The following is a 17,927-nucleotide window of genomic DNA, read 5'->3' on the forward strand; positions in this document are numbered from 1 at the left end:
GGATGCCCAGTTCAGTTATTGATTTTTTTTTTCATTTATACTTTAATTATTAACCATATTGTAGATGTGGTAATGTTTAATTACTGCAACCTTTCAAGTATCTGGCAATACATTTTATAAATAAACATACATTATTACATTAGTTTCTAAAAGGTTAAATACAAAATACTGGTTTTAAGTACTTTTCATCCTGTTTACAAGGTATTTTGAGGAATCATTCCTTCAAATAAACCAGCTCAGCTCATGAGGTACCTAAGGTTCCCCCTCCTTTTTGAGGGTCTGAGAACTCTCAATGCATTATTTCTCCACTGCAATCTCATTATTTTAGAACAGGCTACCTTTCCTAAGAGGTTCTGTTATTGCCGAAACCGATACCAGTTAATAAGGCTATTACAACAGTCCAATTCCAAATAACCTTTGTTATTATCACCAGTGGGATTGAACACCTACTTGTTTTAACAGTTTTTAAATCTGTTTATTATTCTTATGCTGCAAACCATACTGAAATACTGTAGAAAGGCACAAAAGAGCTATCATAAATCACTGAATTTGAACAGAAGAATCTTATACCAGTGGACCCTTGCTCTTCAGCAGTTTCTTCTAACCTCCTGAAGATTTTTTGGGATGGTAGCAGGAGAAAAAAAATAAAATCAGTTATATATGCCACTACACACTCACAACATTGTTAGGTGCAGATTTACTTCTTCTGAATGAACATGAGCAGTATGCTTATTTTTAAATAAAAAATAAAAGCAATCTTCTACAAAAGGTGTTAATGGGATAAAAGGAAGAACAATATACAATGTTCTCTTTTTTAGTACTGTTATAAGTAACTGATAAAGTGACAAGACATGTGCAAAGTAATATTTTATTATGAAATCATATGTACAGTAATAACTCTTTTGCAATTAGAAGAATCTATCATATTCATTTTCATCTCAACAAATTGGTATGTTAAAGTGACAGCACTGCAAACATGAATAATACAACAGTGCCCTTGGGAAGACTGGCAGTAATAAAAGAGAAAAGTTTCCCTATCAGTCATGGCCAACACTAGGGCAAAGTGCTCATCTCCATTTCTTGACAGAAGGAGCCAGCATTGTCCAAAGACAATTTCCACAGTGGCCAGCAAGGCTCTATGCCAAAGGAACATGGAATGCTGTACATAAATATACAGTGTTCTGTGTGCCTTTGGCATGTATACAGACTGGCAATATAAAAATGCACAAATACACCGACTGGCAGCATATAAATGGAAATAATAAAAAGTGTAAAAATATAATGATACTGATAAAATAAATATTTACAGCTCACGTTTGGTGGAATTCTTGGTGCTTTCTGAGCTTGGTTGTTTTATTGCAGGCATTTCATTACCAAACTAAGTAACATCATCAGTGCATTGTTGATGTTGCCTAGTTTGGTAATGACATGTCTGCAAGAAAAGAAGAACCAAGGTCGGAGAGCACCAAGGACACTCATAAAAATATAATGGTTATTTTAATCTGTTACAATGACAGAAAAGGAAATAGAAAAGACATCACTTACAGGTCGGACTTCACCATTAGTATTGGTATACTGCCGGGCCAGACCAAAGTCTAACATATAACATTTCCTGTAGGTTGAAGGCAGGCGTCCCATGGCAAAATTAGACTAAACAGGAGCAACACAATAACAAGTTGTTAATATATCAGTATACCTTCACAGATGATAAAGCCACTATTCAAAATCTGTTCAAGTTACTATTTTACTTCAATAGGTGCCTGATAGATTAATAAACCAATCTCAATTCAATCTCTCTGTTTCTAGTCATCTGAAAGGAGAACCTGTTACCCTTCTCTAATTTGTTCCAATTTCTCTAAACCCATTTTAAAATCTAATATCCAAACTGAATATAACATTAGAAGAAGCAGAGTGAAGCAGAATAAACTGATTTAATTACCAGGATGTAGGAAACATCCTTGTACATCATATTTCTTCCAGCTGCATCACATTGTTAATTCATATTCAGTTTGTAATCACTCCAAGATTTTTTCTTAACTTTTTTCCAATGCAATCATTCTGTAATTATACATTTACCGGTATGTATGTTTCCTATTGCCATATATTTATCTGTTGAATCTGATATCATTCTGAACCCACTTTTCTTCAAATATCAGGTTGTATTTTATTTCTAGCTCCTAGAACAATGATGGTGAACCTATGTCATGGGTGACACAGGTGGCACACGGAGGCATATTTGCTGGCATGTGAACCATTGCCCTAGCTCAGCTCCAACGTGCATGTGTGTGCCAGCCAGCTGATTTTTGGCTCACGCAGAGGCTCCAGGAGGGTGTTTTTGGCTTCCAGAGAGCCTCCAGGGGGATGGGGAAGGCGTTTTTACCCTCCTCCGGCTTCAGGGAAGCCTTTGGAACCTGGGAAGGGTGAAACATGAGGCTATGGGGCCCACTAGAAGTTGGGAAACAGGTCATTTCTGGCCTTCAGAGGGCCTCCGGGAGAGGGGATGGGAGAATTCTGGGTGTGGGCACTCGGGCACGCGCAATAGCGCATGCACACACTCTTTTGGCATCTGAGGAAAGAAAGGTTTTACATCACTGTCCTAGAATATTAACTATATATGCCGTTTTCAAATATAAGCTATAGTACAACAAAAACAAAAGGGATGAGAAAGTGATATAGAGATGACTGTAATGAGGATGGCACAATAGACAGAAAAGCAATACTGGCAAGATAGAATAAGCAAACAATTAGACCATATTTCCATCTCTTCTAAATCTAGTACAGCTGATTATGGTTATATTTTCTGATCTGGAGAAAGGACAGAAACACACCAATATTTTGCCATTGCTTGCTAAAGGGGAAGAATTCCTTTTTTTCCTTTTAAAGGGTTTTTATATTAATATTATATCTTTGTACACTAATACAAGATTATGTGGGAATGCATACAAAGTCTATACATAAGAAAAACAAGGGTTGGATGCACATAAGAAGGTGAGCAGTATGCAATTGTGCATGCCATCACTGGTAAATGTACTCCTGAAAACCAGACTCGGTAAAGGTATGTTTTCAGCCCCAAAAGACCCTGGATTTTCAACAGTGCTTAGATCAAAAAGAAGGATATCAATCCAATTCTTGCAAGAAATAAATATATGCACAAACTTAGGAGTTTAAGAGATTAGCTGGAGAAAGTGTTACTGGTGTAAATAGAGCTTGTTTTGTATAATGGTTAATGTGTTAACCTAGAAACAGGAAGACTGAGTTCTAGCTCTCATTTAGGCATGAATCTCAGGGTCACTCTCTTTCTCTATCCAACCCACCTGACAGGGGACAGCATTATGTACATTGCTTGAGCTTATACAAAAATAAATGGATATAAATGTAATAAATACTGTGTTTTCTCAAAATGTAAGTACTGTACTAAGAATAATTCTGAAATTCCTATCTGAATTTGAATGTCCTTTGTTGAAAAGGGAATCATAGAAGGAATCCTCTTTGAAAGCCCCAACCCATTTCATAAGAATAGTTTCATTTTTTAAGTAAAACTAACAACTTAGTCCTCCCACCAGGGTTGTAGTATAGCTATTACTGTCTTTTTTGTTTACTGATCTTTTTATATCACTATGTATGCATATTCTCATTTATTGATAGAGAAAGTGATCACAAAACATGAAATGGTAAAATGGCTTTGCGACTTGGAGGTAGTTAAATACACAGACCCATGTTGTAAGTGAGGCCTTATCTATCCCAAAATAATAAAGTCATGCTTTTATATGCATTTCATGAATGCATTTCTCTCTCTAAAACTCATGCAATGCCCGAGAGGTATGTTTTCCAACTTCAAGGAGAATTGTTCTTAATAAACATTAATGACAGGTAAAGCAAACTATGTACAGAAGGTCAGCTATCAGAATCTACTTACAGGCTTGATATCTCGATGCAAGAATCCCACTGAGTGAATGGCTTCTATGGATTCTAAAATCTGCTTGCCTAATCGAAGAGTTGTGCTCAGTGTAAAAGTTCCTCGAGGCTGGCTTCTTCTGAGGTCTGCAAGATTCCGGCCCTGAAAATAAATGAATATCAGATTTCTATACAAGATTTTATCAGCAGATATTATTTAATCCACCAGATGGAAGGGGAAAACGATGTTCTGTTTGAATCCATTATGTTGATGTCAAACAGATTCTTCTTGGCTCATTCTGACCAACAATCCTCTGCAGATATAGCTGGAAGTTCAATCTGCTGTTCAATCAATGCTGGTCTTTATTTGTAAGGAAAACAAATCTGTTAAGGAAGAACAACTGAACTATGTCTTTTGGCTATCACTATTAAGATTGTCCATCCAAAGGTAGACAGGTAAGCAATTTCATTAATTTAAAAAGACAAAAAAAAACAGATTTTTCTCCTTTATCTGCTGAAAAATGAAAATAAACAGAGCAAAGAATCAGTTGGCATCTCCATAACCTGCAATTTTGGAGGTACAAATAGCAACAATGACATTTGAAAGGAGTGAGGGGTTTTCCTCTATTGCCCCAGAACCAATGAATGAAAATTACAAAAATGAAGATTCAGGAAGAAGTTACTGATTATATGTCAGTGAACCATTAGAGGTCTTCAATCGAGGTTGAATAGTAATTTGTCAAGGAAGCTTTAATAGGTCCTCCATGGAATACAGGGATGAATTAGATGATCTGTATGGTCATTTCTAACTTTATTAATCTATTGTGAGGCAGGAAGAATGGAAAGAACTGTAACATTATTGTGGAAAAAGAAAAGAAACAATGATAGGAGAGTAGTCAAACAGTCCTCTTCCCATATCCTCTGGATCCTTGTAAAGACAGCCATCCTGCCTTAATTTCAGAGGCAAATGTCCGCATTAGTAGAGCCTTCTGAGACTTTCAGGTGACCCTGGGAAAGAGAAAGTGATTCCTTTCAACTCCTCCTTGCTAGTCCGTTTCCATCTCCATCGTATTTCAAAAGAGAAAAAAAATTCCACATGTTTGGCTTGTCTGTAAAACCGATTATCTGGATAAGATTCCGTATCATCACTGAGGATATGGCAAATACAATTATGAAGTTTTTTAAAAAAGCAGAAAAGCTTACCTGAAGTTGCATAACAACATAATTGAACTTCTCATTCCTTCCACAGCCAATAAATCTGCAAACATGATCTTTCCCTGCAAAATGTAAATGCCATGCTAAATCAATCAGAATGCAGGTAGCTTGCCACTATCATCTTATAAGAGGTGTTTTTCAAAGGGTCTTCCAGAATCCCTGTGACTTCTAAGAACAAAGCTCAAGGGAGCTCTCTCTCTCTCTCTCTCTCTCTCTCTCTCTCTCTCTCTCTCTCTCTCTCTCTCTCTCTCACTCTCTCTCTCTCTCTCTCACTCTCTCTCTCACTCTCACACACACAGGATTGCTTTAGTTTCCTGAATCATTCCATGTAGTTCGTACACAACACGGAACCTGAGCTTCTTTTTTTGCCCTATTTTTATCTTCCTTTCTGAGAATGAGCTGTTTGCCTTAATTGTTATCTTTGGAAAAAGCACCTGCCAATTCCACCTGGTTCTATCCAAGCTATTTTTACCCAATCAATTTTAAGCTATTGGTCACTGGAATCACATCCTTATTGTCCAGAAACTGAAATCAGTATCTGATATCAAGCAAGGGGAACTCATGAGAAACAGCTGCCAAGATTATAAATTCTAAACACTGATTATTTCTATTTTAACCAAACAGTTTCATACCTACATCCCCTTGCTAAGCTAAACTTCCACTGAAAATCCCCACAAATCACTGTCAGAACTACCCTTTAGAAATCTATTTTCATGTCTCTTTCTGAATAATTATGTACTCTGAACTGTGCTGAAGCTGCTTCAAGTGATTCAGCTCATTTGAATTTAGATTTTAAAAGAAGACAGGAAAATGTAGCCTAAATACATGGTATGTTTTTATAGCAATTCTTGGTGAATATAAAGTACTTCAGTTGAACCTGTACTTGGACTTACAATTAGCTCTTGCTGCCCTTTTTTCCCTCTGAATTAAAAACTTGCCTTGCCAACTTCCTATTACTCCAACCATCAGGCTTCCTCCAATCAGCAAGATTGGACTGTTACATGATTTCCAGATCAATGCTCTTCTCTTAGTTAGAAAGTGCTATTTGGCTATTTTCAGGGATCCTATAATCTGGCATGATATCATGCCCTCCCTTCACCAATCCTTGAAGGCTGAAAATTCTCATCCAGGAAAGGCAATGCCCTGTGACTCTGGACATTCAGAATCAACAGACAATATGCTCCTCCAAATAAAATAAGACTAGAATGACTGTCATAGGATACGAATAGACAACCAGGAAACAATCAATATTAACATAAATCATAAGGATACAATCAACAAGTTACAGTCATATAATCATAAGTGGGAGGAGATGGTTGATAGGAACTATGAGAAGACTAATAGTAATCGTATTAGGATTGAATGTTAGTACGTATGGTTTTCTTTATATAGTAATTTTTGTATTGTAGATTTTATTGATGCTTTTATTGTTCTTTTTGTCAGTATTATATTTATAATTGTTGTTAACCGCCAAGAGTCCATTTCAGTGTGAGCGGCATATTTATTAATTAATTAATTAATTAATTAGTGATGCAGCCTTAGCGAATAGTTTGACAGTGGTGAGGGAATTAGTTGTTTAGCAGAGTGAAGGGGTTCAGGAAAAAACTGTTCTTGTGACTAGTTGTCTTGGTGTGCAGTGCTCTATAGCGTCATTTTGAGGGTAGGAATTGAAACAATTTATGTCTAGGATGCAAGAGGTCAGTAAATATTTTAATGGCCCTCTTTTTGACTCATGTAGTATACACGTCCTCAATAGTTTGAGATGTAGTCATTGGTATATAAGGGGAAGTGGTGAAAATATGGGGATGGGGGCTTGTGCTAATTGTACATGTATCTGATGTGATTTTTCCTAGCTTCACCTGCTGCTTCCTGTCTGATAGGAAGCTTGTGATCCACTTACAAGTGTGTTCAGGTACCGCTAGCTGATTTAGTTTAGTTAGAAGAATGTCCGATATGACGGCATTGAATGCTAAATTAAAGTCTACAAAGAGGAACCTTGCGTAGGTCTTTGGAGATTCAAGATGTTGTAGGATGTAGTGCAGAGCCATATTAACAACATCATCTGTCGATCTATTTGCTTGGTATGCAAATTGCAGGGAGTCTAACAGTGGATCCATGATGGTTTTCAAGTGGAACATCACTAGCCTTTCAAAGGTTTTCATAACTACAGATGTTAGAGCAACTGGTCTGTAGTCCTTCAGTTCCTTCAGGGAGGACTTCTTTGATACTAGGATGAGAGTGGAGCATTGAAGCAAGAAGGAACATGTCATATCTTTAGTGATTTGTTGAAGATTGGGGTGAAGATTGGGGCCAATTGGTCAGCATATATTTTTAAGTAAGAAGGAGTTATCTAGTCTAGGCCTGGTGTTTTTTCTGGCATCTGTCTGTGAAATAGATCTTGCACTTTCTTTTCTGTGATCCCCAGGGATTGTGAACCCAACAGGATGGGGTCAGTTGTAGGAGGTTTGGCTGGTGCTGTGTCTGGGATGGAAATTGTAGAGATACGTGGCTGTAGCTTCCTTTCAAACCTGCAGTAGAACACGTTCAGGTCATCTGCAAGTTGCTGATTTCCTTCAGTCTGGGAAGGTGGTTTGCCGTAAAAAGTGATATTTTAAAAAGTTTTCCACATGTTTTCTGGTTCATTTGTTGAGAACTGATTCATTAGCTTTTTAGAGTAGATTCTTTTTGCTGCTCTGACCTCTTATTAACACATTTCTGGCATGATTGTAGAGCATTCTATCACCTTTTCTATAGGCTTCGTCTTTGAAACAATGTAGCTGCTTAAGGTTAGCGGTGAACCAAGGTTTATTGTTACTGTATATTCACAAGTTCCTAGTCGTTACACATAGGTCTTCAGAGAAGCTGACATATGATGTTACAGAATCTGTGAGTTCATCCAAGTCTGCAGAGGTATCTTCAAAAATATTCCTATCCATACAGTCAAAGCAAGCCTGCAGCTTTGTCTCTTTAGTCAAAGTTCACTGATTTAATTGTTGGTTTTGTGGCTTTACATCTTTGTCAGTAAGAAGGTACAAGGTGAATCATACAATGATCCAAGTGGTCTACAACTGCTTGTGGTAAGGGCTGATAAGCATATTTTAGTATTGTATAGCAGTGGTCTAAAGCAGTGTTTTTCAACCAGTGTGCCGGGGCACACTAGTGTGCCATGAGACATGGTCAGGTGTGCCGTGAAGCTCAGAGAGAGAAAGAAAGAAAGAAAGAGAGAGAGAGAGAGAGAGAGAGAGAGAAAGAAAAAGAGAACAAGAGAGAGAAAGAAAGAAAGAAAGAGAGCAAGAGAGAGAGAACAAGAGAGCAAGAGAGAGAAAGAAAGAAAGAGAGAGAAAGAGAGGGAGCTAAGGAGGGAGAGAGAAAGAGAGCAAAAAAGAGGAAGGAAGAGAGAAAGAGGGATGGAGAGAGAGAGAGAGAAAAGAGGAAGGGAGAGAAAGAGGGAGGGAGAGAGAAATAGAGCGAAAGGGAGGAAGAAAGAATTTTTTTGTCCAAACTTTTTTTAGCCCCCCCCCCCCCCCCCCCAATGTGCCCCATGGTTTTGTAAATGTAAAAAAAATGTGCCACGGCTCAAAAAAGGTTGAAAATCACTGGTCTAAAGTATTCTTGCCTCTAGTGGGACAACTGACATGCTGAAAATATTTTGGAAGCTCTTTCCTTTGTTAAAATCACTTTGAATAATGGCCAGTGAATCTGGGTATTTGACTTCAGTCTCCATAACCTGATCAGCTAGAGTTTGTAAAGTCTTGTTTACAATGGCTTGATATACACCACAATTAGTACAAATGATTACAGTGTAAAGACTGTACAGATTATAAAGTCTTGTTTACAGTGCACTACACTACACTCATCTCACTAATACTGTATAAACACCCATAGGACAAATGGGGTACATAGCACAATTTTATACCTCTCTGCTGCTTGCAGACAGTAATCCTGTTAGAACATAACTATTGCAGATTCTGCACAGCAGCAATTACAATCTGTCAGATGATGGACGACCTGTGCCTCAGACGAACCTTAATATTTAACTTCTCAGTTAAGAGTATTTAGTATTGTGATTGATTTCTGAGAACGAGACATATATTAACTTTTATGTTTCCCCAATTTTAATTTATGCCTTTGCCCTTTTTTATAGCTATTTTAAAAGATTGGTGTGGAGTTTGTATGCACGTGTATAAGCTTTTTAAAATGTTTTTTAACCATGTATATTTTATATTGTTTAGTGCTTTAAATTATTAATTGTTTGTATCCCACTCTTCTTTTGCAGTTATAACCACAATAAAGATTGGATTATATCTGACTCTGTTTCTCTTTTTCATATTTTCAAATAGCATGCCAGCCAGGGGTGGGTTACACTTACCTTCTCTACCAGTTTGCATTGTGTCGGAAGTACAGTACGCGTTTTATGTACGTGTGCTTCGCTCTTGCACTTATATCATGTTGGGGAAATAGCCCTCTGCACAATAGCCTTTGCACATGGGCAGAGGGTTCTTTGCCAGCCGCTTTCAAGGAGCGACAACCGGAGGGCCTTTCCAGGGGCGTGGCCAGCTGGCCATCACTTGCTGGTTTGGCGAAGAGGAGCAAATTTCAGCCATCAGTTCAGATTAACTGGTCTGAACAGACAGCAACCCACCACTGATGCCAGTCTATAAGAGAGGTGGGCATAGTAACTAAACCTCTTACTCTTCTTTACATAAATAAATATTTATTTATCCATATGCAAAGCTAGCAATAATTTTTTGAACTTTATTGAAGTATAAGGGCAAATGTTTACTTAAGGTAGTAATTCTTTATCTGTTAAGAGATTTTGTCCTAATTGTTCTCCAAATAGGTACTTATTGCCCAGGCTGGTGAAACACATGGCCATAAATCAAATATTTGTAGATCACATATCAGGAATGAAATACAAAATGTAAATTCCTGTCCCATTAGACATTTGCAGAACATCACCTATACAACACTAGTGTTATGTTTTATTTTTCTGGCATTATAATATTTGCTGCAGTAACAAAGCACTAAACCAGAGGATGTAGTTGTCTTGGAAGTGCAGGAGAAAATATGAATAGTGCATCTCCACGTAGCTTACCTTGTCTGCTGCTTCCTCTGACTGGGGTCCAATTATTGGGGCTTTGGATAAGAAACATGAAATGCCCAACAGAAAATTAATTATCTTTCCTGGCAAGCTACAATTAATGTAGCTCTTTGTTAATAAAAAAAAACTCCTTGAGATAATTAAAACTATTAAAATCATGTGACATTGCAATATAAGAATTTCACTGAAAAGAAGTACTGGATCTTAAACAAAGCTGTATTTTATGTTTAAATATCGTATGTTGTCATGTATTAACACCAAACAGATAATAGTGCAATCATACTCTATAAACCTCCGCATGCTTTCCAGAATCATTATATCTCCTACCTTGTAGTTTTTTTAGAACAGCCACCTCCATCTTGAGAACTTGCTTTGGTTGCTGAGCTGACTCAACCTTCAGAGCTACATTTTCCCGAGTTAAAAGATCCATTGCTTCATAAATCTCACCGAAGCCACCACCACCAATTTTCTTCAACTAAATGGGACACAAAATCATCACAGTATTTAGCAAATAGGGAGATTCCACACCTTACCTAGAAATTTCTGAAAAAAATGCCAAGCCATGCAATATTTTATCTCATAACCGTTGTTAGCCACTCAGAGTCCATTTTGGAGTGAGTGGCATATAAATGCAATAAATAAATAATAAATAAATAAATATTGTATGACTGTTTTGGATATAATGAAAAAGTGTATGTAAGGTGGGTTTTAAAGAGTTTGCGAAAGGCAAGGAGGGTGGGGGCAGTCCTGATCTCTGGGGGGAGTTGATTCCAGAGGATCAGGGCCGCCACAGAGAAGGCTCTTCCCCTGGGACCCGCCACACGACATTGTTTCACCGACAGGACCCGGAGAAGGCCAACTCTGTGGGACCTAATCAGTCGCTGGGATTCATGTGGCATTGTCTTTACACAGTCCTTAGGGAGAGGGTGGCATATAAATTCAATTAAATAAATTCAATTAATTAAATAAAGTGAAAAAACAGTCCAACCTATCAAAAACAAATCACAAAAAACATATCAGGAATACAAATTAAAATGGGGAAGAAAATGGTAAGTGAACACCTGTCTACACTAGACAAGTTCAAATCACCAGGGCCAGATGGAATACACCCCAAAATTCTGATGGAATTGACAGGCGAGATCTCAGAACCATTGAAATATATCTTTCAAAGATCCTGGAGGATCAGATCGAATAATATTGCATTCTTTGACAAAGTGACCAAATTAATGGACCAGAGGAATGCTGTCAGTTTAATTTACTTGGAATTCAGTAAGGCATTTGATAAAGTAGACCATAACCTACTACTTGATAAAATAGAGAAATGTGGGTTAGACAGCATTACCACCAGATGGATTTGTAGCTGGCTCATTAACCGCACTCAACATGTAATCCTTAATGGAACTGCATCTACAAGGAGGGAGATAAGCAGTGGGATACCACAGGGCTGTTTTAGGCCCAATATTCTTCAGCATCTTCATCAATGATTTGGATGAGGGGAAAGATGGGGAACTCATCAAATTTGCAGGAATAGCCAGCATTCCGGTCCGGACAATAGGCTCAAGATACAGAAGGATTTTGACAGACTTGAACATTGGGCGCTATTAAACAAAATGAAATTCAATGGTGAAAAAAGTAAGTTTCTACATTTAGGCAAGGAAAACAAAATGCACAGGTACAGTATATGTGGTACCTTACTGAACAGTAATAGCTGTGAGAGGGATCTTGCAGGCCTAGTGGACAACTATTTAAATATGAGCCAGCAGTGTTCAGCAGCTGCCAAAAAAGCCAACACAGTTCTAGACTGCATCAACAGAGGGATAGAATCAAGATCACGTGTTAATACCACTTTACAATGCCTTGGTAAGACCACACTTGGAATACTGCATTCAGTTTTGGTCACCACAGTTTTGGTCACCACAATGTAAAAATGATGTTTCTAGAAAGAGTGCAGAGAAGAGTAACAAAAATTATTAGGGAACTAGAGGCTAAAACATATGAAAAATGAGTGCAGGACCTGGGTATGTCTAGTTTAATGAAAAGAAGAACTAGGGGAGACATTATAGCAGTGTTTCAATATCTCAGGCATTGCGACAAAGAAGAGGGAGTCAGGCTATTCTCCGAAGCACCTGAGGGTAGGACAAGAAGCAATTGGTAGAAATTAATCAAGGAAAGAAGCAACTTAAAACTAAGGAGAAAATTCCTGACAGTTAGAATAACTGATCAATGGAACAGCTTGCCTCCAGAAGTTGTGAATGCTCCAACACTGGAAGTTTTTAAGATGATGGATAACCATTTGTCTGAAGTGGTATAGGTTTTTCTGCCTAAGCTGGTGGTTGGGTTAGAAGACCCCCAAGGTCCCTTCCAACTCTGTTGTTGTTTTTGTTCTTGTTGTTCTTGTTATTATTATCAACAATGCAACTCAGCAAACAAGATCACTAGGCTGGATTTCGTATTTCATCACCAGTCGGGCGCTTCCCAAACACCTAGGAGTGCGTGATGTAGCAGCGAATTATGTGTGCCAACCCCAGTAAAGTGGCCTTTTGCAGTTGACTGATGGAGATTTTGTCAACTCTGATGGTTTTCAAATGTCCGCTGAGATCCTTTGGCACTGCGCCTAGCGTGCCAAGTACCACTGGGACCACTTTCACTGGCTTATGCCAGAGCCGTTGCAGCTCAATTTTTAGATCTTCATATTTCACTAATTTCTCTAGCTGCTTCTCCTCAATTCTGCTGTCTCCTGGGATTGCGATGTCGATGAACCATACTTTCTTTTTCTCCACAATTGGGATGTCTGGTGTGTTACGTTTCAAAATTCGGTCAGTCGGAAGTCGGAAGTCCCACAGTAGTTTTGCTTGCTCATTTTCGACCACTTTTTCAGGCTTATGATCCCACCAGTTCTTTACTATTGGTAGATGGTAGTTCTGGCACAGGTTCCAGTGGATCATCTGTGCCACAGCATCGTGTCTATGCTTGTAGTCAGTCTGTGCGATCTTTTTGCAGCAGCTGAGTATGTTATTATTATATTAATTATAATAATATTATATAGTATATTATTATTGTTGTTGTTTGTTTGTTTGTTGTTGTTATGCAGAATGCAAAAGATATAAAATGAAATAATACACTGCTCAAAAAAAATAAAGGGAACACTTAAACAACACAATATAGCTCCAAGTAAATCAAACTTCGGTGAAATCAAACTGTCCACTTAGGAAGCAACACTGATTGACAATCAATTTCACATGCAGTTGTGCACATTCAACTTTGTACATAACTAAGTATTAAATGAGAATATTTCATTCATTCAGATCTAGATGTGTTATTTGAGTGTTCCCTTTATTTTTTTGAGCAGTATATTATGGGGAAGTATGTTATATAAAAATAGTTTTACCAGTTTGCATGTCATCACTTGATGGAACCACAAAACATCATGGCCTACAGCCTGTTCAAACTCCTTTATAAATGCTCAATGCTTCTAAATCAAAGCAGGGATAGGACTTAACAAACCTCTGGTAGAACTGGATTCCAGACAGCAGGAACAAAGAAGGATGTTTTCCTGATCCCATAAGTTTGGTACATGCTTATTGTGTTAGATCTTATGAGACAACCAGAAAGACAATCCCATAGATAACTAGACTCCAAAGTTATGTTACAGATAACAATTAGCAATTTGAATTGGTAACGAGCTCAGAAATTATAGCTATCACATGGGCATATTGAGGTATGCCCATAACTGCTTGCAAAGTAGCATTCTCTATTAGATTCTGACTGATCAAGTGTAGCCCCATCTATAGTACATACACACGGCAGGCAACTAAGGCATAAGATAGAGGATGAGGTTGGAAAATGGCACATTTTCTATTCAAAAGGCATCCTGGCTGTTAATAGCACTTGCTCTTCCAAGAAAAGCCATCAGTCCCAATTGCACACCAGTTCTTCCTCAGAAATGCAACACAATGGAGAACGAAAAGTGGAAAATCCCAGGCATACCTGATCCCAAGTCATTCATTTTTATTAGAATTGAAACTAAACCAATTCCTCCTCTTCGAGTTGCTAACGGCCCCCACAATCATTTCCACAATCAGTCAGATGGAACTCCAAATATACAATATAGCAAATTGATGATACCTGAATCCATGTTATCAAATTAGTTCACCATACAGTCTCGTTATATATTAAATAGAAGAGGAAAGAGCACAGATCCCCCTCACTCCACTGATACCAACTTCAGAGAATGCAAAATAGTGTCCTCTTCTCCCAAAGTCCAAAAAATACCATGATTGATAGTAATAGTCATTGAAAGATCAAGCAGGTCCAGGAGAATGGTATCATCTCTGTCCCAGTGTCACAAAATGTACCCACAAATAAGAACAATGTTTACTGAACAACTTTACTGAAAAGGGACAAGATAATCTATTTATTGTAGATCTTTCCTCAAAAGTAAAAGAAGAAAATTGCCCAATATCACTGGATCAAGTAAATATCTCACCTTAAGAGAGAGCACATCATCACCTTTTTAATAATAATAATAATAATAATAATAATAATAATAATAATAATAATAATAACAACAACAACAGAGTTGGAAGGGACCTTGGAGGTCTTCTAGTCCTACCTCCTGCTTAGGCAGAAAACCCTACACTATTTCAGACAAAGGGTTGTCCAACATCTTCTTAAAAACTTCCAGTGTTGAAGAATTCACAACTGGAGGCAAGCAGTTCCACTGATTAATTGTTCTGTCAGGAAATTTCTCCTTAGTTCTAAGTCACTTCTCTCCTTTTTTAGTTTCCATCCATTACTTCTTGTTCTAACCTCAGGTGCTTTTTCCTGCAGAGATAATCCCATTATTCAAGGATGAAATCACTTTCACTTAGTTCCTTCTAGAAGATTTTTCCCAGATGATTTTGACTAGATAAAAGAGGACTGGATGCCCTGAAAATTCCCTCTGCTTTCTCAAGTTTTACAAGCGTAAACTACTCCCAGTTAATGGGTGAAAATTTGTCCTAGTAACCCCAGGCAGAGTCCACTTTAGAAGAGATCTGAGGGATTTTATTCACCAAGGGCCTAGCATAATCTTTGCAAAGTACTATGCATTAGCCTTTAGGATATAGTATTCCTCTGACCATGGAAATGACCAACTTAAAAATGCTAATCAGAAACACATCAAAGAAAATAGTGGAGCTCCAAGTCAAAATAATTTGGATGCAAGATTCAGTCTTCAAAAATAGTGCAAGTTTTCTTTTAAGCAGAGTGAGAATAGCCCCAAAGGAATTTATGGAAAAGTTCTTTTTTGAAGCTTTTTTCATTGCCATCTGAATGAGATCTGAAAATAAAATCTAGGTAATTATAGGGATTTTCACTCTTCTTCAAAATTGAGGAATAATTATATTAATTAATATTTTATAATTAATTATAAAAACTCTGCAAGATAGAATTTTTCAGTTCTCCCAACAATCTATTATGCTAAAATAAGAAGGATTTTTCCTGACTTGCCTCTGTACATAATTAACAAACACAAGAACTCAATGAGGATGTTTTCCTTTTTTATCCAGCAATTTTTGTTTACTGCTAGATACGATAGAAGGGGATTATCTGGAAAAAATAGAAACATAGAAACATAGAAGTCTGACGGCAGAAAAAGACCCCATGGTCCATCTAGTCTGCCCTTATACTATTTTCTGTATTTTATCTTAGGATGGATATATGTTTATCCCAGGCATGTTTAAATTCAGTTACTGTGGATTTATCTACCACGTCTGCTGGAAGTTTGTTCCAAGGATCTACTACTCTTTCAGTAAAATAATATTTTCTCATGTTGCTTTTGATCTTTCCCCCAACTAACCTCAGATTGTGTCCCCTTGTTCTTGTGTTCACTTTCCTATTAAAAACACTTCCCTCCTGGACCTTATTTAACCCTTTAATATATTTAAATGTTTCGATCATGTCCCCCCTTTTCCTTCTGTCCTCCAGACTATACAGATTGAGTTCATTAAGTCTTTCCTGATACGCTTTATACTTAAGACCTTCCACCATTCTTGTAGCCCGTCTTTGGACCCGTTCAATTTTGTCAATATCTTTTTGTAGGTGAGGTCTCCAGAACTGAACACAGTATTCCAAATGTGGTCTCACCAGCATTCTATATAGCGGGATCATAATCTCCCTCTTCCTGCTTGTTATACCTCTAGCTATGCAGCCAAGCATCCTACTTGCTTTCCCTACTGCCTGACTGCACTGTTCACCCATTTTGAGACTGTCAGAAATCACTACGCCTAAATCCTTTTCTTTTGAAGTATTTGCTAACACAGAACTGCCAATACAATAGTCAGATTGAGGATTCCTTTTCCCCAAGTGCATTATTTTACATTTGGAAACATTAAACTGCAGTTTCCATTGCTTTGACCATTTATCTAGTAAAGCTAAATCATTTACCATATTGCCGACGCCTCCAGGAATATCAACCCTATTGCACACTTTAGAGTCATCGGCAAATAGGCAAACCTTCCCTACCAGACCTTCCCCTATGTCACTCACAAACATATTAAAAAGAATAGGACCCAGAACAGACCCTTGTGGCACACCGCTTGTAACCTGACTCTGCTCAGAATACTCACCATTCACAACAACCCTCTGGTGTCTATGCTTCAGCCAGCTGCAAATCCATTGAACTATCCAGGGATTAAGTCCAATCTTCACTAATTTATCTATCAGCTCTTTATGTGGAACCGTATCAAAGGCTTTGCTGAAGTCCAGGTAGGCAATATCCACGGCACCACCTTCATCCAACACCTTTGTGACATAGTCAAAGAAATCAATGAGATTAGTCTGACATGATTTGCCTTCAGTAAAGCCATGCTGATTTGGGTCCAATAATTTATTGTTTTTTAGGTGCTGATTTATCCTCTTTTTCAGTAGAGTCTCCATCATTTTAACGACAACTGATGTCAAGCTAACTGGCCTGTAGTTACCAGCTTCTTCTCTACTGCCCTTCTTGTGGATAGGCACAACACTTGCCATTCTCCAATCCTCAGGAACATCTCCTGTTAACAAGGATTGGTTAAACAAATCAGTCAGGGGGGTAGCAATGACAGATCTGAGTTCTTTAAGAACTCTGGGGTGGATGCCATCTGGACCCATTGCCTTATTTATCTTTAATCGTTCAAGTTCTTCTAAGACATCGGCTTCTAAGATCACTGGAGCTGAATCCGTACAGTTGGAGGCAATGCTATATCCCTCTATAGTATTATTTTGTAAGGTGTCTTTTGAGAAAACTGAACAGAAGTAGCTATTGAAATGGTCAGCAATCTCCTTATTCCCATTAATGCATGTATTTTTCCCGGTACTAAGCTTCGTGATGCCGCAGTTTTTCTTCTTCTTATCACTAATATATCTGAAGAAGGTTTTATCCCCCTTCTTTAGAGATTTGGCAATTTCTTCCTCTTTTGAGGCTTTAGCAGCATATATTATCTGTTTCGCCTCCTTCTGTCTCATTTTATACACCTCCCTATCAGCTATACTTCCAGACTCTTTATACCTCCTATAGGCAGCCTTTTTTTCATTGACTATAGTCCTTACATCATTGCTAAACCATAGCGGTTTCTTCTTCCTTTTACCTTTAGTTATTTGTCTTACATACAGTCCAGTGGCTTTTAAGATGGCCTTTTTAAATACAGTCCACTGGGTGCTCGCTCCTGCCATTTTATCCCTCCCCTTTAATTCATTA

At 37.8% G+C, this 17,927-nt stretch overlaps 1 protein-coding gene across 1 annotated transcript in view; it reads right to left on the bottom strand.

The window, feature by feature from the left end:
- TTBK1 (tau tubulin kinase 1) overlaps nt 1-17,927 on the bottom strand; it is a 120,748-nt gene that overhangs the window by 70,067 nt on the left and 32,754 nt on the right. Inside the window, exons 3-6 of the mRNA XM_070734578.1 lie at nt 10,538-10,685; nt 5,098-5,171; nt 3,917-4,057; nt 1,546-1,650 (exon numbers count right to left, since the gene is read on the bottom strand). Coding sequence (XP_070590679.1) covers nt 1,546-1,650; nt 3,917-4,057; nt 5,098-5,171; nt 10,538-10,685 — 468 coding nt within the window. The remainder of the gene's footprint in view (nt 1-1,545; nt 1,651-3,916; nt 4,058-5,097; nt 5,172-10,537; nt 10,686-17,927) is intronic.

The sequence above is a fragment of the Erythrolamprus reginae genome, chromosome 1 (genome assembly GCF_031021105.1).
Source record: "Erythrolamprus reginae isolate rEryReg1 chromosome 1, rEryReg1.hap1, whole genome shotgun sequence".
Classification (NCBI taxonomy): domain Eukaryota; kingdom Metazoa; phylum Chordata; class Lepidosauria; order Squamata; family Dipsadidae; genus Erythrolamprus; species Erythrolamprus reginae.